At 45.6% G+C, this 22,318-nt stretch overlaps 1 protein-coding gene across 1 annotated transcript; it reads left to right on the top strand.

The window, feature by feature from the left end:
• The first annotated feature begins 8,206 nt into the window (after positions 1–8,206).
• LOC136636359 (sulfotransferase 6B1-like) lies at positions 8,207–21,964 on the top strand. Its single transcript, XM_066611377.1, has 7 exons — positions 8,207–8,402; positions 13,014–13,159; positions 17,180–17,269; positions 18,590–18,716; positions 19,640–19,734; positions 20,853–21,009; positions 21,834–21,964. The coding sequence occupies exons 1-7, from the start codon at positions 8,207–8,209 to the stop codon at positions 21,962–21,964; spliced, it is 942 nt and encodes a 313-aa protein (XP_066467474.1).
• Positions 21,965–22,318: the final 354 nt, after the last annotated feature.

The raw sequence follows: 22,318 nt of genomic DNA on the forward strand, positions 1-22,318 counted from the left end.
TGACAAAAATATCCTCCATCCACTGAATGCCACGTAGTCTGCTAAAATGGTAACAGATGCTTGGAAAACAGATTTACAGCACAAGCATATGCATGTCTATTGTCTACTCAAAAGTAAGTCCCATTGTGTTCAATGGGACATACAGGTGGAGCCTGTTTATCTGCAGATCTATATCCATAGATCTGGCTCAACATGGGCCCAACCTGAATCCTCCGAAGGTGACCAGAGCCTTTCTGAAGCCCACAGAGGCTGCGCGCATCCACCCGTGGCCTCTGCAGGCTTCAGAATGACCCTTACGGCAAAGGTAAAATAAAACTCTACTTCCAGTTTCTCTCGGGAAACCGGAAGTGATGGTTTCATGCCCTTTAAGGCATTCTCCAGGCCTCAGAATGCCTTAAAAGGTATAAAAAAGTCATGTCTAGTTTCAAGAGAGAAACCGGAAGCTTCGTCTTTTTTGCCATAAGGGCCATTCTGAAGTCCAAAAAGGCCGCAGGCAGACGCACATAGCTTCTGCGGGCTTCAGAAAGTTTTCCAGAGGTGACTGGAGTGCCGCTCCGGTCACCATCAGAGGGTTTAAGGGACTGAAACCACAGATTTCATTATCTATGGTTTTTGGTATCTGCAGGGGATCGAAGAACTACCAAGAATACTGAGGCCCCACCTATACTACTATTAAAGTGTATATAGGATTGCAGCCTTATATTCTAAATCAGAGTCTGTTACCAGAAATTCCAGCCCTACCTGGGCATGCCAAGGATAGAAGCTGGGAGTGGGACTTTATCCTTTCCAAACTTCCTTAAGATATTGTACCTTTCTGGGTACTACGAATAATGATATTACTATGTTGTGACTTTTTGAGGTTCTCTTTTACGGCTTTCCAGTCCAAAACACGTCTGATTTCATAAACTTACACATTCTCCTTGTCCCCTTTTTCCCAAGCTTAAAAGCCCCTGATTATTTTGGTAATCTTCTTTGCACCTCTGTACATGATTCAGGGTTCTTTGCACTTTTTCCAACAATATTATTTTGGAGATAGGACAAAGAGAAGGATGCTTCTGTCTCCATAGCACACATGCCTGCATCACTTCTAGCAGTGATCTGCACACGTTGTCTGGCTTAGAAAACAATAGATAGAGATAAGAGCTGATAAGAGCCGAAATTTCTTTTAGTGTTTCTTCTGCAACTTCTTTCAGCATTAGCATTACAACTTTGCAGCTCATCATTGGGAGAGCAGATAATCTCCCATAAGACCAGATAAGGACCTTCCCTGGGCCTGATGAGCCCAGTGGGCCTTATGTTTGACACCACTGTGCTAAAGAATTTGTTATGTTACTTATACATATTATTACTTGAAGTGGTACATGCCTGGCTTTATTCCCGATATGCAGAGATGTTAAAGCAGGCAGTTTAACATAAGACCTTTAGCCAGGATAGTTAAATTATATAGCAGACACAACTATCAGAACCTTTTTTTGTTGCTTTGATAACCCTGAAGGGTTTAGCCTCTCACACACATCTACAATGTACACATCTACAAAAACACATCTACAGTTGCACATGGGTCATACAGTTTTAAGGGGAAGGAGGAATGATTAAACTTCCTTGTGAAAGTCCCATTACACAGGCCTATAAAACTGAGGGTCAGAAAAGTTTATCCCAAACTTTATGATCGTTTGATATGAATTTGGGATGCTGATTCCAAAAATGGCATCCATTTTGCTCTACCATGTCTAGTTTTGGAGATATATAGTATAGCCTCATTAGTGAACGGTTCAAGCTGCTTCCTCATGAGGAAGCCATGGTGTAGGCTGCCTCATGAGGAAGCTGCTTGAACCATTCACTAAAGAGGCTATTCTGTGTCTCCAGAACTAGATGTGATCGGGCAAAACAGATGCCATTTTTGGAATGGCACCCCAAATGGAATTGGTGTAACGTTTAAGGAAGCAAAATGTGTGTTGGCCTGTGTTATTAAAAGGAAAACATAAACAGAGAGAGAGAGAGAGAGAGGGAGGGAGGGAGGGAGGGAGGGAGAGAGGTGGGCACAAAAATTGAAAACAAAGATTCTAGTTCATATCCCACCCATCCTTTCCCCAAGGAATGTTCTGAAAAACAAAACAAACTCTGGAAAGGCTGTCTCTGAGAGGAGAAGAGGGGAAGGGTGGGGCAGCACAAAAAGTGGGAAAGAAAGCACAGTGGCAACAAGTCCACAAGCATACACAACATGGGATTTTTGTTCTCCAGGAAACTGCTGCCAGCTGAGGAGAGAGAAGAACCAAAGGAAGAAAGGAAAGAAAATGAATGCAGCATGATTGGATTTTTGCCCTCAAACCAGAAGCTCTAGGAAAGGAGGGCCACACTCACCTGCTACAAGAATTTAAGACCCAGGGCCTAGGAGAGGGGGGTAAATTTGTACCTGGGCCCAGGGTCAAAAGGGGGCCCCAGGAGCCAAGTAGGGGGCCCAGAAATTTCCTGGGATCTGACATTTTCCTATCTACTCAGACTTGTTGCCCGTACGGGTTGCTGGGGACACTACTGATGCCACATGGGTGGGTAGACTTGGGCTCCAAAGACTTTTCCAGCTGTCTCTACCTTGCCCTCACCCTGCTTCGCCCCTCTCTGCCCCTATTCTGCTTGCCCGTCACCCGCTCTGTTTTACCCCTCCCCCTTTGCAAAGAGGCCCAAAAGAAACTTTTTACCCCCTGATAAAATTCCTCTCAGAGGCCCTGTTTAAGACTCTTGGAGCAACTACTCAGGCTAGCATGGAGGGGAGACAGGGAGGAAGACTTGATGAATGTGGGGAGGGAGGGAAGATGCTTACTAGTATGAGATGAGTATCTTGTGTCTATCCAGCTGCCCTCCTGGGGGAGATGGAAGCCACCACCACTCCTGCCACCAGTGGTTGGGCATGCCCTACAGTCACAAGAATATACTTCTCCAGCAGACACTCTCCTGCTCTTCTGCTTGCCCCACTGCTGTTCAGCCAAGTTGGTCAGAGATATACAGTGCTCTAGCATAGCAGGCTGGCTCTGTGAGCAGTGAAGACAGGGGGCGCTACAGCATTTGCATTTCTGCTGCAGAGAAGCTTGCTGGTTGAGAGGAAAGGTGATGGCAAGATCCAACTGCACTTCCAAGGCAGATTTTGCCACCTGGTGTTGCTCAGGGTGCTAGCTTTGACTCATCTCATCATAAGGGTGGTCTTGTGTGCTCCCTGAAACATTTGGTGGGCCACTGTGAGATACAGGAAGATGGGCTAGATGGACCTTTGACCTGATCCAGAGGGGTTATTCTGTTCTTATGTTACCAACAATAAAACAATATGATGTAATATGCTTTATATTGCCAGCTCAGGGACCAACTGAGGCATCACTGGAGCAATTTCTGGGAAATGTTTTCCTCTTGCCTCTTTCTTGGGTCAGTTTTCTTCTAAAGAGCAAACATTTCTCAGAAATGTTCTGGCTCAGCACAAATTGCCGCTACTCCTTTGCAGAGTGAATGAAGACAGCCTGCACAGAGTGAAAGAAAAGCTTAGGGCACAATCCTTACCTCTGGTGGAACAGGCAGGCTGACTGGTCTGCACTGTATCCAGCGTGTTTGGTGCAGGCTGGGTTGCAACTCAGAATAAGGGGATTTCCTTCCCGTTACCCTGAGAAATGCCCCAGGCAATTTTGCGAGTGCAAATCCAAGCAGCCCGAGTAACGCTGCTCCGGACGGGGGTTGGGATCTGGCCTAGGCTGCGGCAGCCAGTTCCACCCCCCTCCCAGGCCCGATCTGCCCCTGGGATACCCTCCCCCTGCCTAAGAACGCCCTCTCCCCACCTCTGTACCTCCCTCCCTCTGCTCTCTCCCACCCACTGTGCCAGTTTGCCCAAGTTGGCACAAACCTACCACCTCCTGGCGCTGGGCCAGCTCCGTAAGGCAAGCACACATTTGTGCGCTGGCCTAATCTACTCCTGAGTCATCGGAAATATGCTTTATGGCATGTTCATGAAGGGACGGGGTGGGGGTTTGGATTGCGCTGTCCGTGTCACTTCTTTCTAACTCATTTATTTTGAGTTATTTATTTTTCACATTTTTATATCACCCTTCCTCCAAGCAGCTCAGGCTGGTATACATAGTTCCTCTCTCCTTTTGTCCTGTGAGGTAGGTGAGACTGAGAAAGAGTGACTGACTCAAAGACATTCAGGAAACTTCATGGCTGAGTGGGGATTTGGACCTGGATCTAAATCCAACTCCTGAACCTCGACACCATCCTGACTCTCTTTTTCAGTAATAAAAATTCAGTAATATATTAATCAGTTAATCAGTAATATACTACAAATTCTTGGGTAGCTTATTGGTTTGCTATTTTATTATATAATTTCTCTGTAATTACATTTGCTTGTTTCACTAAGCAAGCCGAGGGGCAAGTCTGCCTGTAGGCTTTTTCAGATTAATCAGAAAATCATCTGATTAATCAGATGATTCCAAAAATCAGATTAATCATTCATCAAATTTGGCAGTTGTCATTTCTATATCCATATTTATCCTATTCCAATATTACAGTGCAACAAGTAAGAAGTAGTTAAACAAGGTTCAGGGATGTGTGGAAACGATAACAACAGAATGAAATAATTTTAAAAAAAATTTAAAGAATTTAAAAAAAAACACAAAAAAACCCTGGCATCCAGGGTTAGAGAGTAAAAATCCTGATCTTCAGTAATTAAGAAAGAAAAAGAATATTCTGAAGTATGATGAGTTTCTTGCTGTGGCAAAACAGGTTTATGTCAGTTAAGCTCACACAACTCCTACCCTACTAGATTTTATATACAGGCATTTATATTTGTTCATGTTTTAAAGGTATAGTTTTGTTCCAGAGTCCAAAGGACAATGCTATATCTCACATTTTTGCAAAAGTCTGAAGTTGATTCCTAGCCAGAAATCTTGGAGATAAATCCTGGAGACTTCATGGACTGGATCAGTGGAAAAGGTGTGTATTCCTTGCTTCGTTACTACAGGTAGATAACCCCTTATCTGGACATCCAAAATCCAGACTATTCTGAAATCCAGACGTCTTTGCCCAATCCCCCCCCTTTTTTTTTTAAACTGTCGGTATCAGTGGTGTCAAATGCATTTCATATGGAGGGCCACATAGCATTCTTGATGGCTGCTGAGGGCCGGAAGTGATGTCATTAGGCAAGAAGCGATGTCATTAAACAGGTCATAACCAACAATAAACACTTTTTTCTCACTTAGGAACTCATTAGCTGCAAATGACAAAAGAGAAAATATACAAATCTTGATCATATTTCAAGATATGGGAGAGCCCAATTTTTATGTGGGCTGCCCTTTCAGCAGTAACACCTCAGCACTACACAGCAGCTGAAAGCCTGAGGGCCATATAAAAAGCTTCTGCAGGCCGCATCTGGCCCCCAGGCCTTATGTTTGACACCCCTGGTCTGTATTGTGAACACTAGAAGGTCTTGTGCTCATTCCCACAAACAGTGCAGGTACAGACTGAAAGTTATGTTCTCTGTTCTGTGGTGCATACCTGTACAGACATTGTTGAAAAATGTCTAAGAGACCAGCAGGCACCCATATGGGTACACTGAAAAGAGCAAGAGAAAACATTTCTTATTATATTTATGCAATTATTCCAAAATCCAAACACTTTCCCATCCCAAGCAGTCCAGATAAGGCATACTCAAGCTGTATAGTGTGTTGGCAACCTTCAGTCTCGAAAGACTATGGTATCGCACTCTGGATGGTGGTTCTGGAACAGCATCTAATGTGGCTGAAAAGGGGTTTGTGGGAGTGACAATCCCTTCCACACTGGGAGCAAATGTAGTCTGTCCCTGGTGTGTCTCCCTGGCTGTGGGCCTTCCTTCTTTGCCTCAGTCTGTTGGCCAAGTGTCTCTTCAAACTGGGAAAGGCCATGCTGCACAGCCTGCCTCCAAGTGGGCCGCTCAGAGGCCAGGGTTTCCCACTTGTTGAGGTCCACTCCTAAGGCCTTCAGATCCCTCTTGCAGATGTCCTTGTATCGCAGCTGTGGTCTACCTGTAGGGCGCTTTCCTTGCACGAGTTCTCCATAGAGGAGATCCTTTGGGATCCGGCCATCATCCATTCTCACGACATGACCGAGCCAACGCAGGCGTCTCTGTTTCAGCAGTGCATACATGCTAGGGATTCCAGTTCATTCCAGGACTGTGTTGTTTGGAACTTTGCCCTGCCAGGTGATGCCGAGGATGCGTTGGAGGCAGTGCATGTGGAAAGCGTTCAGTTTCCTCTCCTGTTGTGAGCGAAGAGTCCATGATTCGCTGCAGTACAGAAGTGTACTCAGGACTCAGGAGCTGTACAGTAAAGTATAGACTATGCATAACAAGACAGGATCCAGATCAGATCAGAACTGGCAGAGTGGAGGGTTATAATTGCACTTCCAGACACCAGAGTCTGATCTTCAGAAGACATTATCTTGCTGCTGTTTACTGCTTGAGTGTGCATCATGATGCCCCAGGGTGCTAAGGTATGCTCACAGGGGCGCCGTGCGGACGCTTCTTCCAGGCTCATGCAATCTCAGCCCAACGAGCCTGGAAGAAGAGGCCATGGAGCATGCCTGTGAGTGTGAAAGGCACACCAGCAGCTGTAAGTTTGGGAACCACAGGTTTACTGTATAAAGAGCAAGCATGCTAGCTTCAGTTGGGTGCTTATAGCGACATCTAGTTTGTTTGACCCTTGTCAAGTTGACACCTTGTGCTGTATTTACAGCCAACATATCTGCTTACAACAGAAAACAGTTTTTTGTAAAGGTTATTTTCATAACATTGCAAGGTGAGGTCATGCAAGCCCTTTTGCTTTAGCTTAAGAGCCTGGTTTTTGTAAAGCTGGTTTTGGAAGATCTAAGATGTATCAAGCAGGTCTTTGTTCTAAAAGAGACAGTGATATTACTGTCGCTGAACAGCATTGTCAAATTTCTGCTGAAATAGGTGGAGGGCTTTTGCAGGAAAGATTTGGTGCACAGGAGGGGTGCTTATTACTTAACCCAAACACACATACAGAGAGAGAGAGAGAGAGAGAGAGAGAGAGAGAGAGAGAGAGAGAGAGCTATTTACATGGTAGAATTTTGGAGTGGGGAGACACAGTCCACTGAGTTACTGATTCTTCTCTGCAAGTGGACCCAAGCCCTGCAGTAGCATCAGAAAGAAACAGGGTTCATGTCCCTCATAAAATCTAGTGTTCATAGAATCTTAGAGTTGGAAGGGACCCCTGAGGTCATCTAACCCTACCCCCTGCCAGTAGCAGGGAATCTTCCTAGAGCATCTCCATCAGGTGCCTGTTGAGACTCTGCTTGAAGATCTCCAGTGAGGGAGAATCCACCACCTCCCTTGGCAATCTGTTCCACCACCCTGACCATTAAGAATTATTCCTGTTGTCCAACCAGAGTCTCCTGTCTTGCAGTTTGAACCCCTTTGATCTAGTTTTCCTCTCAGAGGAAGTTGAGAACAAATTTGTATACCCTAAATTTATTGTTATTCTGTTTCCTCTTACCTTAGTGTTGAAGTCTTGAAGCATGTTTTGCTCACCCAGGAAATTCATTTAAACTGAATCAGCAACCAGCAGTGACCAGGTTTATGGGGAACATTTTACCTATTATGGCACCATGTGTAGGACCAACCAAAAGGGACTGGGAATCCCAAATCTTAAATGAATGAATCTTAAAACTCTTAATGTACACCCCCCTCTCTCAATGGCTTGGGTTTTCTGAAAAATATTGCATCCTTAGCATTGTGAAGGCTTCTTTGTGATCTGGAGTTCTAAATGTCAGAAAACGAAATCTGCAGACATTTTAGCAATCTTCCTGAGGGGGACTGAAGCAAGACTGGCCTCCTTTGTTCTTGTGTTTGATTGATGCAAGAACTCTGACCTTGTTTCCCGGGAAAGCTTCCTCTGCCTCTGGCCTCTTCTCCTCAAGAACAAACATTTCCCTGACACGCCCTGGCTGAGCAAAAATTGGTCACAAGTCTACTGGAGATCAAGTGCTGACAGTCTGAGCAGAGGAAAAGAAGAAAGTTTGCTCCACTTCTTCCACATCTAAGTTAATCAGTAACAGAAACTCTGTTCTTTGAGTTGGGCCAATAATTATTTTGTTCCACAATCATATTGGCCTTTTTCAGCACACTGGTCTGGATTCCACTCTACCCGTACACTAGTTTCATATTTGGATCAGAAAAGTCATGGCTCAGAAAGGGCTCGTTGAACTTTTTGATAAAACACTGGCAGAAGGCAAAAAAATTGCTCCTGCAGAGCGTCTCTTTTTGTTTAATGGGGGTTTGTATCCTGCTATGGTCTGTCGCCCAGAAACACTGAAAATTCTTGACACTTTCGAAGCCAGGAGTGACGATGTGGTCCTAGTAGGATATCCTAAAACTGGTGAGTCTCTCAGCAAGGAATATTTGCTGGCTTTTTTTCCAGTTGGAATTTTCCTTTCCCTTTTATTTTCTTTTAATGGTATTTTAACCTGTTTTTTATTGTCTGTTTTTTTACATATTATTTGTAAAGAGTGCTGTTTTTATGTGAGTTTAAAAAAAAAGTGTTGTAAGGTGACCTGATAGTCCTTTCTGGCATGGAAAGGTCAGATACAATTATTTGAAATAAATACATTTGATTGTAACCACTGGATCCTATATGACTGGGTTCAGACCACACACCCCACAGGAAAATTCAGCCCACAAGCCCACCAGGAACTTAATGAAGCTTTTGTTTTTAATCATCTGTACAGCAGCAGTGGAGAAAAGGGCTCTCAGGTTGCTGGTGGCTGAGTTTGGATTTATGGGTCACAGTTGCACAGCTCAGTTTTGTTTTCTTGCAGAATTAAGGAGAGAAACAAAAAAAAAATATTGTGTGGTTTTTCACACTTAATATTTGCATCACTATTTGCATTTTGTGGATAAGATTATATATGAGATCCTTGAATCTGAACCTTTTAGGAAAAGAACTATGAAAGGGTTCGTGTTCCACTTCTCGTCTAGACAGGCTGGTAGACAGTGCTGGGGGAGAGGTAGCGGCTGTGGTGCATGTCGGCACCAACGACGTGGGTAAGTGTAGCTGGGAGGTCCTGGAGGCCAAATTTAGGCTTTTAGGCAGGAAGCTGAAAGCCAGGACCTCAAAGGTAGCGTTCTCTGAAGTGCTACCTGTTCCACGCGCAGGGCCAGCTAGGCAGGCGGAGATCAGGGGTCTCAATGCGTGGATGAGACAGTGGTGTAGGGAGGAGGGGTTTAGATTCGTTAGGCACTGGGGAACGTTTTGGGACAAGCGGGGCCTGTACAAGAGGGACGGGCTCCATTTGAACCAGAATGGAACCAGACTGCTGGCGCATAACATTAAAAAGGTGGCAGAGCAGCTTTTAAACTGATCCCTGGGGGAAGGCCGACAGGAGCCGAGGGGCATCCGGTTCGGGACTCCTCATCCCTATGGGATGAGGATGGGGAGGTTAGAGAACAACAAGACAAAGGCAGGGTAGGAGAAGAAATTGGGAAAGGTAGGGTGAAGGGATGTGATAGACGGTTTGGCACAATGAGAGGATGCGGGGACAAAGGAGCAAATAAGCAGCCCATCCTGGGGCATTCCGTGTATAAATGCTTTTATGCGAATGCCCGAAGTCTACGAGCAAAGGTGGGAGAACTGGAATGTCTGGTGACAAGGGAAAATATTGACATAGTGGGCATAACGGAAACCTGGTGGAATGCGGAGAATCAGTGGGATACCGCAATCCCGGGCTATAAACTCTACAGGAGGGACAGGCAGGGGCGTGTTGGAGGTGGGGTGGCCCTTTATGTTAAGGAAGGGATAGAATCCAGCAAAGTAGAGATTGAAGGTGGGTCCGACTCCACCGTAGAATCTCTGTGGGTTAAATTACCAGGCTTGTGCAGCAATGTAATACTGGGGGCGTGCTATCGTCCTCCAGACCAGAAATCTGATGGGGACCTTGAAATGAGGAAACAGATCAGGGAGGTGACAAGGAAGGACAGGGTTGTAATCATGGGGGACTTCAATTATCCTCATATTGACTGGGTCAATTTGTGTTCTGGTCACGATAAGGAAACCGGATTTCTTGACGTGCTAAATGACTGTGGCTTAGATCAGCTAGTCAAGGAGCCCACCAGAGGACAGGTGACTCTGGATTTAATTTTGTGTGGTACGCAGGACCTGGTTAGAGATGTAAACGTTACTGAGCCATTGGGGAACAGTGATCATGCTGCGATCCGTTTTGATGTGCACGTTGGGGGAAGAATACCAGGCAAATCTCTAACAAAAACCCTTGACTTCCGACGGGCGGACTTCCCTCAAATGAGGAGGCTGGTTAGAAGGAGGTTGAAAGGGAGGGTAAAAAGAGTCCAGTCTCTCCAGAGTGCATGGAGGCTGCTTAAAACAACAGTAATAGAGGCCCAGCAGAGGTGTATACCGCAAAGAAAGAAGGGTTCCACTAAATCCAGGAGAGTGCCCGCATGGCTAACCAGCCAAGTTAGAGAGGCTGTGAAGGGCAAGGAAGCTTTCTTCCGTAAATGGAAGTCTTGCCCTAATGAAGAGAATAAAAAGGAACATAAACTGTGGCAAAAGAAATGTAAGAAGGTGATAGGGGAGGCCAAGCGAGACTATGAGGAACGCATGGCCAGCAACATTAAGGGGAATAATAAAAGCTTCTTCAAATATGTTAGAAGCAGGAAACCCGCCAGAGAAGCGGTTGGCCCTCTGGATGGTGAGGGAGGGAAAGGGGAGATAAAAGGAGACTTAGAGATGGCAGAGAAATTAAATGAGTTCTTTGCATCTGTCTTCACGGCAGAAGACCTCGGGCAGATACCGCTGCCCGAACGGCCCCTCCTAACCGAGGAGTTAAGTCAGATAGAGGTTAAAAGAGAAGATGTTTCAGACCTCATTGATAAATTAAAGATCAATAAGTCACCGGGCCCTGATGGCATACACCCAAGGGTTATTAAGGAATTGAAGAATGAAGTTGCAGATCTCTTGACTAAGGTATGCAACTTGTCCCTCAAAACAGCCATGGTACCAGAAGATTGGAGGATAGCAAATGTCACGCCTATTTTTAAAAAGGGAAAGAGGGGGGACCCGGGAAACTATAGGCCGGTCAGCCTAACATCCATACCGGGTAAGATGGTGGAATGCCTCATCAAAGATAGGATCTCAAAACACATAGACGAACAGGCCTTGCTGAGGGAGAGTCAGCATGGCTTCTGTAAGGGTAAGTCTTGCCTCACAAACCTTATAGAATTCTTTGAAAAGGTCAACAGGCATGTGGATGCGGGAGAACCCGTGGACATTATATATCTGGACTTTCAGAAGGCATTTGACACGGTCCCTCACCAAAGGCTACTGAAAAAACTCCACAGTCAGGGAATTAGAGGACAGGTCCTCTCGTGGATTGAGAACTGGTTGGAGGCCAGGAAGCAGAGAGTGGGTGTCAATGGGCAATTTTCACAATGGAGAGAGGTGAAAAGCGGTGTGCCCCAAGGATCTGTCCTGGGACCGGTGCTTTTCAACCTCTTCATAAATGACCTGGAGACAGGGTTGAGCAGTGAAGTGGCTAAGTTTGCAGACGACAGCAAACTTTTCCGAGTGGTAAAGACCAGAAGTGATTGTGAGGAGCTCCAGAAGGATCTCTCCAGACTGGCAGAATGGGCAGCAAAATGGCAGATGCGCTTCAATGTCAGTAAGTGTAAAGTCATGCACATTGGGGCAAAAAATCAAAACTTTAGATATAGGCTGATGGGTTCTGAGCTGTCTGTGACAGATCAGGAGAGAGATCTTGGGGTGGTGGTGGACAGGTCGATGAAAGTGTCGACCCAATGTGCGGCGGCAGTGAAGAAGGCCAATTCTATGCTTGGGATCATTAGGAAGGGTATTGAGAACAAAACGGCTAATATTATAATGCCGTTGTACAAATCGATGGTAAGGCCACACCTGGAGTATTGTGTCCAGTTCTGGTCGCCGCATCTCAAAAAAGACATAGTGGAAATGGAAAAGGTGCAAAAGAGAGCGACTAAGATGATTACGGGGCTGGGGCACCTTCCTTATGAGGAAAGGCTACGGCGTTTGGGCCTCTTCAGCCTAGAAAAGAGACGCTTGAGGGGGGACATGATTGAGACATACAAAATTATGCAGGGGATGGACAGAGTGGATAGGGAGATGCTCTTTACACTCTCACATAATACCAGAACCAGGGGACATCCACTAAAATTGAGTGTTGGGGGGGTTAGGACAGACAAAAGAAAATATTTCTTTACTCAGCGCGTGGTCGGTCTGTGGAACTCCTTGCCACAGGATGTGGTGCTGGCGTCTAGCCTAGACGCCTTTAAAAGGGGATTGGACGAGTTTCTGGAGGAAAAATCCATTATGGGGTACAAGCCATGATGTGTATGCGCAACCTCCTGATTTTAGGAATGGGTTAAGTCAGAATGCCAGATGTAGGGGAGAGCACCAGGACGAGGTCTCTTGTTATCTGGTGTGCTCCCTGGGGCATTTGGTGGGCCGCTGTGAGATACAGGAAGCTGGACTAGATGGGCCTATGGCCTGATCCAGTGGGGCTGTTCTTATGTTCTTATGTTCTCTCCTAAGATGCCCCAGACCCCCATATTGAGGGCAATGGGAGAAGGTTGTGGCAGCAGGTCTCTTGACCGACAGACTCATGATGTCACTGCTTGTCTCCCCCAGTAGGCAAATCAGGATTGTCCAATCAGGAATGGGGAAGAAAGAAAAGCACCAGCGACTGTATCACTTTCTTATTCTCACTTGTGAGAGATGAAGAATTGTCACTGGTCATGCTGAGTCCCAGCAATGGCAGTGACTCCTCTCTCTTCCCATAAATGAATGGGAAGGGGATGTGGCTCAACAGGTCAGAGAAGGAGCTATGTGTGCTTCTAATTCACAATAAAGATGGGGACCCAGAGGATGATTTTCAGAAAGGCCTGTGTGACTGCATGCATGAAGAGTTCTGCCCTGTCTTTTCTAATTTCTGAATTGCTTCAGGTACTAATTGGGTTGGTCAGATTTTAACTGAATTGGAAACTGCATCTGGAAAATATGATGAAGAAGAAAGAAAGCGGAGACAGCAGAAAGAAAAAGACTTATCAGTATTTCCATACCTTGAATTTGGAGATTCGGACAAGTTTGAGGTCAGCACTTACAGGCACACCATATAACTTCATTCATCTTAATGGCATAAGGGCCATCCAACACAATTGGATATACAGAAGCTTGTATAATCAGCAGGGGTGGATGAGTCAGGTGTGGCTTGACTCAAGTCAAGTATCATGTCTCTGCCCTCCGTGACTCGACTCAAAAGTGAGTTGTAACAGGAGCACTTTCCAAGTCGCCCAGAGTGTTTTTGTGACTCTAAAAGACTCGAGTCGTTCCCTTTAAAAACACAGCCATGGGAAAAAACCGGGCTGCTACTGTGGTTGGTGTGTGTGTGAGAAAGAGTTCTCTTTAAACACTCCCCTGCTGTCCCCATCCCATCTGTAAACAAGGTGGGAGGGTAGGATGAACTGCATGAGAGTGGGGACAGAAGCAGCAAGAGGGAGGAGGATCATGCGCAGCAGCTGCAAGGCTTACCAGAATGACCCAATTGCCTTTGCAGCTCTACTCAAAAGTATTCCTATGTATGCCAGTTGTTTAATGAGACATCCTTCTCCCAAGTAACAATGGAGCCAAAAGGTGCCATGCATTTATAAAGTATAATCGCTACAAACTGCCTCCCCCCTGCTTCCCTATCTCCTCCCCCTCCCTGGGCTTCTCCAGCCAATTCAAAGGCAAGAACCTCCTTGGGATCCTCCTTCTACCCTACCTCAGCCAAAGAAAAAAATCAAACCGCCCATCCTTCCACCAATGATCATTGAAGGAAAAGAAAGCCCGTTTCTGCTTCCTTCTCTATGAAACAAAAAGTAAAACATTAACTCTTTCCTGCCTCCTGGCTGGAACTTCCCTGCTGCTTGCCTGGTCTGAATGATGGCCCCATGAGGTCTTTCATGCCATGAAAAAGTATGCAAGCATAGCCAGACACAGACAGATTCAAGTCTGCATGCATGGGGACTGAGTGCCAAGTCAGTGGCCTTAGACTTAATACCAGAGTCATTGATGCAGGTGACTCAAGTCTCCACAAGTCAGTGTAAAGCGCTGATTTTAACGACTCAGACTTGAGTCATCTTACTTGAGTTCTCATCCCTGGTAATCAGGAGTGCTATTTAAATAGGACAGTGAGAGTTTGAATAAAGGTGGGACATAAACAAGTGATAGGTCACCTTGGGGCTAGTTCAAGTGGCTATACATGAATTAAATGAAAGTAGATTGATTTTTTTTTCTCTCTTGGGCAAACAGAGAAGGAATCATGTGGTTTGTTCATATTAACATCTTCCAAAAACTCACCATGTGATCACATTTTACCATGCTATTTTCCCACCACATCCTAAAACATTGCAATGAGTTTCCAGTGACAAATTGTAACCTAGGTTAGCAGGAACCCTCACAGTTCATGTTTTCCAAGGAGTGAAAACATAGTCTCTTGATCCCTATGAAACCATCTGAAAAGGGTTTTAACAAATGGGGCCCTTATTTTGTGTCAGACAAGGCCAAATAATGACTTCAGCTGGACTAGTTTTTTCCAGAAATTATTAATTTACCCTGCATACTTTAATGGCCCAGTCCTAAGAACCTGATACACTGGCATACCACCAGGTAAGCCAGTGCAATTAGGGGCCCACTGGCACTGCAGCCTCTCTGCCAGTGTGCGCAGTGCTGCTGCTGGTGCAACCGCTGGAAAGCTGCATGTCACCAGCAGCACGGTGCAGGCTGGCCACTGGGGAGTTTCTGCCAATGGAGGAATGGGGATCAGGACAGTTTGAGGTGGGACTGGGTGGATTATGGCAGTGTCTGCCACATCCCGAGTCCCTAGCCAGGCCTGAAAATACCTCAGGCAGGCTCCTCAGAGCTATACCAGCAAAAGAACTGGCTAAGATATGAGGAGTCCCATGCAGCAACTGACAGCCAATCCTATTCTTCCCTAGTGCCCAGGGCTACAGTCACACCAAAATGGCTACTGCTGTGGGGCCAGAGAAGCAGCACCAGGTTTCCTCAAGGCAATGGAACAAACACTTCCTTACCCCATGTAACAACCAGGTAGCCCCTGAGTCTCCTCGGATCTGTGCCTGATATTGAGTGGGTGCAGACCTGAGGAGACCCATGTCAGGTTTTCCAGCCCAGAAGGGGGGTTAGGATACGGTCACAGAGCCTGCCAGTGTCTCCACCTCCTCCCTGGTCCATTCCTCTTCCACCTTCCCCTCACCTAGTTCTGCCCCCTTCCCTCCTTGCCCCACCCCAAAAAGCCCTGCCACTGGCTGACGGCAGTCTTTACAGCGCGTAGTAAGCATAGGCACAAAAGTGCCTTACAACACTTTTGCAACAACCCAGGTGAGTGCGCCAGTGGAGAGCCATGCCATGACTGATAGGACAGGGCTCTCACACAAAGGTCAATCTTGCCTTCCTACCTTTCCCTATCAGCCTCACCCCCAGATGGTGCATTGGATGCAGCAGCCAGCATGCCTGGCACCATTGCACAATAGGATTGGGCCATAAAAGATTTCCCATTACTCTGTAGCCTACCACAAACTCTTGATTTGACACAAGACCCAAATCCAGAGGTAAAGTACTGAATTCTACTACAGGTTGAGTCTCATTATCCGCGAGGGTTTCATTCCCAGAACTCACGTGGATGGCAAAAATCGCACTATAGCAAATCAATTTAAAAAACAAAGTGCCTTTGCTGAGGTGATTTAAAAATAGCCTTGCTGACCTTTGTGATGTTAAGATAGAGTCATTAAGAGCCCGATCCTGAGGTCTGTGGTGCGGTTCCACGCAGCAGACCTCAGTCGCAAATGTACCATAAGGCATGTTTGCAGGGCTTACTGTTGGGCTCCCGCTGGAGCTAGCCCAGCGCCAGCTGGAGCTGGGCTGGCGCATGGCAGGAGCCCGGGTTCCGCGGCTTGGTGGTCCCCCGGACTGCTGGGCTGCAGAATGGGAGGTGGGGGTGTGGCCGGGGGCATGGGGGTATGGGGGAACCGTTCCGGGGAGGGGGGAGGCCGGCGGGAGGCATGGCTGGGGGCAGGTGGGAGGTGTATTGGGGGGGGAGAGGCAGATCTGCTGAGCCGAGCTCTGCAGGATCCAAGGCGCTCAGGTAGGGCTGCTCACCCTACATGAGCACCTTACTTTAGCGCCAACCTTTTGGTCGTCACTAAAGTGTGTACCCCACTGCGGGGCTGCTTACCTTACTCGGAGGAAGGGGACGAATGTCCCATTGTCCCGAGGAGCTTCCCGCGGTAGCACGGGAGGCAGAGGATCTGGTGGCAGCCCTCCGTGGAGCCGCCAGGTCTGGGAGCTCCAGGCAGCTCAGGATTGGGCTGTAAGACCACAATCCAACAATCAGTCTCTCTCCAGACCCTTAGAAAGGATTATCTTTCTTTCAGGGGGAAGGGAGGGGGTCGCTTGGAGAGAGAATTATTGCTGGATTGTCAGCTGGCTGCCTTCTCTCCAACTATTGTAAAGTACTATTTTCCATTAATTTAAAGGGCTCTTCTCATCATGTTGAGATAAAAATCTCTGCAACAGTAAGAAAAGCATTTTAAAGGGGTTCATTTTTCCCCTTTTCAGGGATCGGCACATTCCTTCTCATTTGCAGTGGCCATTCGTGTTGAGTCAAATCCGTGTATAAAAAAATCCATGTATAACAAGGCTGGACCTGTATTTGAAGGCAGATATTTACACAGTGGGTTCAAAGTGTGGATAGGGATGCCATTCATTTTAAACAAAAAGTAATCCAAGCAGTTTACATAGTAAGTTCTTGCATGAGGCAGAAAGGACTGCCCATACTTCAACCTTTTTGATGAAATTTAATGAAATGGCTTTTTCAGTATGCCCTTAATTTCTGCTTATTCAAAAAGAATAAGTGCTCAGATATGTACGAAGCATCCCTTATAGTGTAATCCCTTACTTGCTTATTCAGAAGCAAGTCCCATTGTGTGCAATATGGCTCGCTCCCAGGTTAATGTGCATGCTCTGAACCATACCCCTAATGCAATTGCATCTAGGTGTGATTTTTTACATAAAGGGATGTTCACTTTCCTATTTTTACCATGTTATTAAAGAGGATGAAGAAATTACCTTCCAGAAGAGTTATAAAAACACATCTGGCCCCTGGAAAGATGCCAAAATCAATTTTTCAGAAAAAGGCAAAGGTAAGTGTTCTGGTTAAGGTTTTCTTTAAGATAACTGTTTCTTAATGGCACGTTTTAATCTCAATTCTGATATCCACTTATGGGTGCAAAAGTGACTATGCTAGAATGATCTGGCCTGAATCAGGGTGCTGATCTAGATGTTTATTTGACACATCCCAACTTTACGATTCCGGCGCTATGAAAAATCAAATGTGACATGTCAAACTTTTCTTCATTGTCGAGACTTTCCAGGAAGCCAGGGAGTGTTTTGTGCTTTGCGTGTTTGCCTGACCTACAGAAGCTCCATTTAAGTGGTAATCAACTTTTTACCAAACAGAATTGTCTTGCACCTGTTAAAGTGTATGAGATCACTTGTGCCTTGCCCAGCTTCTGATTGGCTTGTCACTAGCCTTACCTTTTATGGTCTAGTACAGCCATTTTCAACCACTGTGCCGTGGCACACTGGTGTGCTGCGAGTGGTTCACAGGTTTGCCACAGGAATTTGGTGGAAGGTTATTTCTTAATAGGGCCAATAGGAGATGTGAGCCCCCACTATCAGCATGGTGTACCTTGTCAATTGTTAAAAACCTGGTGGTGTGTCTTGGCCATTTTAATGTCAGTGTGCCGTAAAAACATTTAAAGACAAACCACAATAAAAAGTAAAAGAAGATAAGATAAAATGCAACAGAAAGCAGACTAAGAACAGAACAAATATCAAAGTGCAACAGAAATAAAACAATTCAGAGAAAGACTAAATGAAACAGAGGTTCATACTGTGTGTTGAAAAACAGGTTGACCATTTTAAAATAATGTTTTCAAAAGGGACTGTTTTGAGACCAGTCCTGGGAAGGGAATTCCACAAGCAGAGGGTTACCTCTGAAAAGACCCTGTTCTGAATCACCATCAGTGGAATCTGAGAAGATTGTGGGACATGGAGGCATGAAGGAGGGCCTCAAAGCACAGGAGGATGGTCTTTCAAGTATTCCAGTTCCAGATTGTGTAGGTCTTTAACAACCAGCACTTAAAATTGTGTAACACACTGATAACCAGTGCAACTCACAGGGCACTGGTGCATTGTGCTCAAACCAGTAGGTACCCAGTACTGCCCTAGACACTGCAAAGCTTGTAATTTCTGCTCTGCATTCAGTGGCAGTCCCATGTAGAGTGAATTTCAGTAGTCCAAATGACTGATTCCTGTTTCCTGTTTAATAATTGCTTTTTTTGTTTTATTGTTTTTATTGTTTCTTAGCAATAATTCTCCATTTTATTTTATGTTTCTATTTCTGGTTTTGAATATCTACATTTTGCATCAATCTATTTCTGTCTGCTTGTGTTTTAAAGATACTGGTTTTGTTTCGGAACCCAAAGGACACCGCGGTGTCATACTTCCATTTTACCAAAGGAATTAATCTACGTCCCAGTGAGGAAACTTGGGATGAGTTCTTCCCAGACTATATCACTGGAAAAGGTGTGTTTGCCTCTTCCAGCTTCTCTACTAAATTCTAGACTAGGCACAACAGAAACAACTCTTTGCAAGAAGAAGGGTCAACTTCTTAAATATGTGACTCTATGTGACATTTCCATAAACTGCCATAGAATGAAGCCAGATCTGCCTGATTTTACAAACAGAGGCAGCAGTGGACCTACTATAGACTGAGACAGTGCAAAAGCCCCAGGCACCGGTCGCTAGGACCCCACAGAAGCCTCTCTGAGGCTCAAGAGGGGGGGCGGAAACTGTGCTTCCGGTTTTCCGGAAACACAGTTTAAAGCATCGGGGAACCTCACAGAGGTTTTCCGACGCAGGTGGATGTCGTGTGAGTCTCAGTGAGATTCAGGTGACGTTTTGAGCGGAGGGGGGGGTGGTGACAGCCTGCGGAGGGTGGGACACCATAGTGGACCTTTGCCCCGGGTGTGGGGCTGGGGAGGTCCACTGCTGAACATAGGAATTTTTTAAGTGCCCCAAATCTCTTCAAAGCAATGGCTTTCTTCTCTTTGGTGGGATGGCAGTACATTGAACTGGCTGCTGTCCTAAATATGAAGTCCCTTTTTGGCTCTCTGTATCTTTTTGTGGCAGACTGAGCACACATCACTGTAATCTGAGTTTCTTTCTTCCCATCTCACATAATTAATAATGAAATGGGAGTTTTGGTATCTGGAACATTGATGTGCACATGAGTTGGGAAAGAGCTAAAATTCCCCTAGAGTTTCTTATAATCCAGCCTCTTAGAGAGTTCAAGCAGTGGGATTTATCTTGGAACAAGATGCATGGAAAATACCTTGATGAAACAGTTTCACATGGTGTTATCTAGATTTTTCTTTTTTCTAACAAATAACCTGTTTATTTATACAGGAGATGTGTTAACATGAATATAAATTTCTGCTTTCTTCTAGTCCCCTATGGTTTGTACTTAGACCATATTATTGAATGGAACAACTACCTGGATGACAAAAATGTCATGTTTATTACCTATGAGGAAGTAAAAGGGGTGAGCTTAAAAAACCACAATTGTTTAAATTTCTGTCCGTGTGTGCTAATGAAATAGAGTCTAGGAAGTTCAATTTTTTAAAAAAATTAGTCTAGTCATATAGGGTTTAAATAATGACTTCTTGTGCTCTCTGATGTTCTGACTCAGCACTCTCCTCCTCATTTCCTCTTCCTGTCCATTCCCATGCTCCTTCTCAACCCAAGGACTGGAAGGAGATAGAAAAGCAGTAAAGGCAAATAGGCAAAGGGTACCCTCCCCATCAATCTGCTGCTTCAGGTGGCTGCTTCAGTTCACCTCATGGATGGGCCAGTCTTGGTTCTGCTAGACCTTTCAGGAGCCTTTGACACCATGGTGTCCTTCTGGGGTGGTTGGCCAAGTTGAATCCCAACTACTGGGACATGGAGGCACAGTTCTGTCATGATTCAGTTGGTCTCATGGATGTAGCTATCAGTCCAGTCCTGATCTCATTTAATTAATGTATTCGGGACAAGCAGACATGATTGGTCAATCATAAAACTCACACAATTCTAGCCTGTATGCTATCCTGTGTGGTTTCTTATTAGTTTCCACATCTGGAAGCAGGGCCTTGGAGAGGAATTTTATCAGGGGCTACAAAGTTTCTTTTGGGCCCCTTTGCAAACAGAACGGAGAAGGGAGGTGATGGGTTAGCAGAATAGGGGCAGGGAGGGGTGGAACAGGGTAGGGGGAGGGTTGAGACAGCTGGAAAAGTCTCTGGAGCCCAGGTCTACCAACCCATGTGGCATCAGTAGTGTCCCCAGCATCCCTAGTCATAGTAGTGTCCCTAGCATCCCATGTGGGCAACAAGTCTGAGTAGATAGGAAAACGTAAGATCTCAGGAAATTTCTGGGCCCCCTCCTTTGGCTCCTGGGCCCCCCTTTAGACCTTGGGCCTGGGTACAAAATACCCCCTTTATTCCCTTCTCCTAGGCCCTGTCTGGAAGAAAAAAGACTAAGCTTTTCCTGAAACAACTTATTTGACTTCTGAAGTAAGCAGTACCCCTGGATATTAAGTGTTGGTTAAAATGCTTGAACAGTGAAGTGTCACAAGGGCTTTGCACTGTTCAATTGTGAATTTATGCACTCATTTTCTCTTTCCAGAATGGGGTTTTGGCATTGAAAAGAATAGCTGAATTCTTTAATTTTTCGGTGAGCGAACAAGAGATTGAATCCATTGTGGAGAAAACTAGTTTCAAAACCATGAAGGATAATGCCCCAGTTACCCATGGAGAAATGGGCAAGAGCCTTTTCCGTAAAGGTGATGTTTTGTGTTTAATATATCATATATTTAATACGTTTGATTTTCAACTTGATCAGCAGCATATACCTTTCAGGAGACTATCCTAGGTAGATCTTGCAGAGTAAGGGAGAGTCTGATCCAACCTCTCCCTGCATATGCAGCTGTGCCAACAGGGTGCATGCTGCATCTCATAGGGGTGTCTCCTTGCCTGGGGCAAGCCTCTGCTGCCCTGATAGGTCTATTTGGATCCCACCAGCTACTTTGCTAGTGCAAGCCCAAGTGGGCCCAGGTAGGTGAGTTGAGGCTGGGAAAGGGGAATAAGATACTGGCAGAGCTGCTGCCACTGACACCACCTCTTCTGAGCCTTGACATATCCCCTCCCCACCCTGGTCTCCATCTCATTCATCCCCCTCTCTGCCTTATTCTTCATCCTGCCCACCACCCACCCACCCTGCCAATTTACTGGCACGAGGGTTTCTCTTGAGGCTGCTGGCATGCAGCCATGGCTGCTCATTGCTTTCCGTGGTGGCCAGGCCACGTAGAATAGCGGGTTCTGCTTTGCGACTTTGGTAAGGACTAAAGCCCCCTCCCTCTCTGCAGTTATGCCACATTTCATTTTCCCTGCCCAGTGTTATTTAGAAAAGAAACGAAAAAACCAGTGGGGCCGTGTTATGCATTTAGCGTAACATGTTGTTTGCCCTATAACCTTTAATCTGCCACAAGACCTTTGCTGTTTTCAGATGGGAACAAGGGAAACATTGCAGTTGCCATAGAAAAATGATTTAAGGAAGAGGCATTTCTCTATCTTGCACTCAAACAGCTGTTGAACATTATGTTTGCAGGCATAGTGGGTGACTGGAAAAACACCTTCTCTGAAAGCCAGAATGAAGAAATGGACAGAAAATTTGAGGAGAAAGTAGCAAGAACAAAACTTGGCATGATGTTAAAGTATGAGGAATACTGTAAGGACTGAGCAGGGCAAGAGTGCTCCCAACTCCTCTCTCTCTCTCTCTCTCTCTCTCTGGAATACTGGAAAATATATTTGCATGAGCCATTTTTTCCTCATATAAACTGTTATATCATGTCCTTAAACTTATTTTTTGTTTGTTTTAAAGAAGAAATTTCCAAGAGCTAATGAAAATCTGTACTTATGCACAGGACGAAACTCATTCATAGGGAAAGACAATCCCCCCCCCCCCAATTACATAACATGAATTTGAGGTTTGATTTTGAATACTGAGATTTAAATCCTGCTTTCTTTGGATGATGCACAAATATTGGTGGAGCAGATCAGAAGCTAAAAAGCTTACCCAGAAGTCTGAAAGCA

The sequence above is a fragment of the Tiliqua scincoides genome, chromosome 1 (assembly GCF_035046505.1).
Source record: "Tiliqua scincoides isolate rTilSci1 chromosome 1, rTilSci1.hap2, whole genome shotgun sequence".
Lineage (NCBI taxonomy): Eukaryota > Metazoa > Chordata > Lepidosauria > Squamata > Scincidae > Tiliqua > Tiliqua scincoides.

Bases quoted from the DNA above. Each gene is read 5' to 3' on its own strand.
- LOC136636359 (XM_066611377.1), top strand. From the start codon at position 8,207: ATGGCTCAGAAAGGGCTCGTTGAACTTTTTGATAAAACACTGGCAGAA. The intron at 18,717-19,639 runs GTGTGTTTGCCT...GCTTTCTTCTAG, and splicing joins AGACTATATCACTGGAAAAG to TCCCCTATGGTTTGTACTTA. The intron at 21,010-21,833 runs GTGATGTTTTGT...TTATGTTTGCAG, and splicing joins CAAGAGCCTTTTCCGTAAAG to GCATAGTGGGTGACTGGAAA.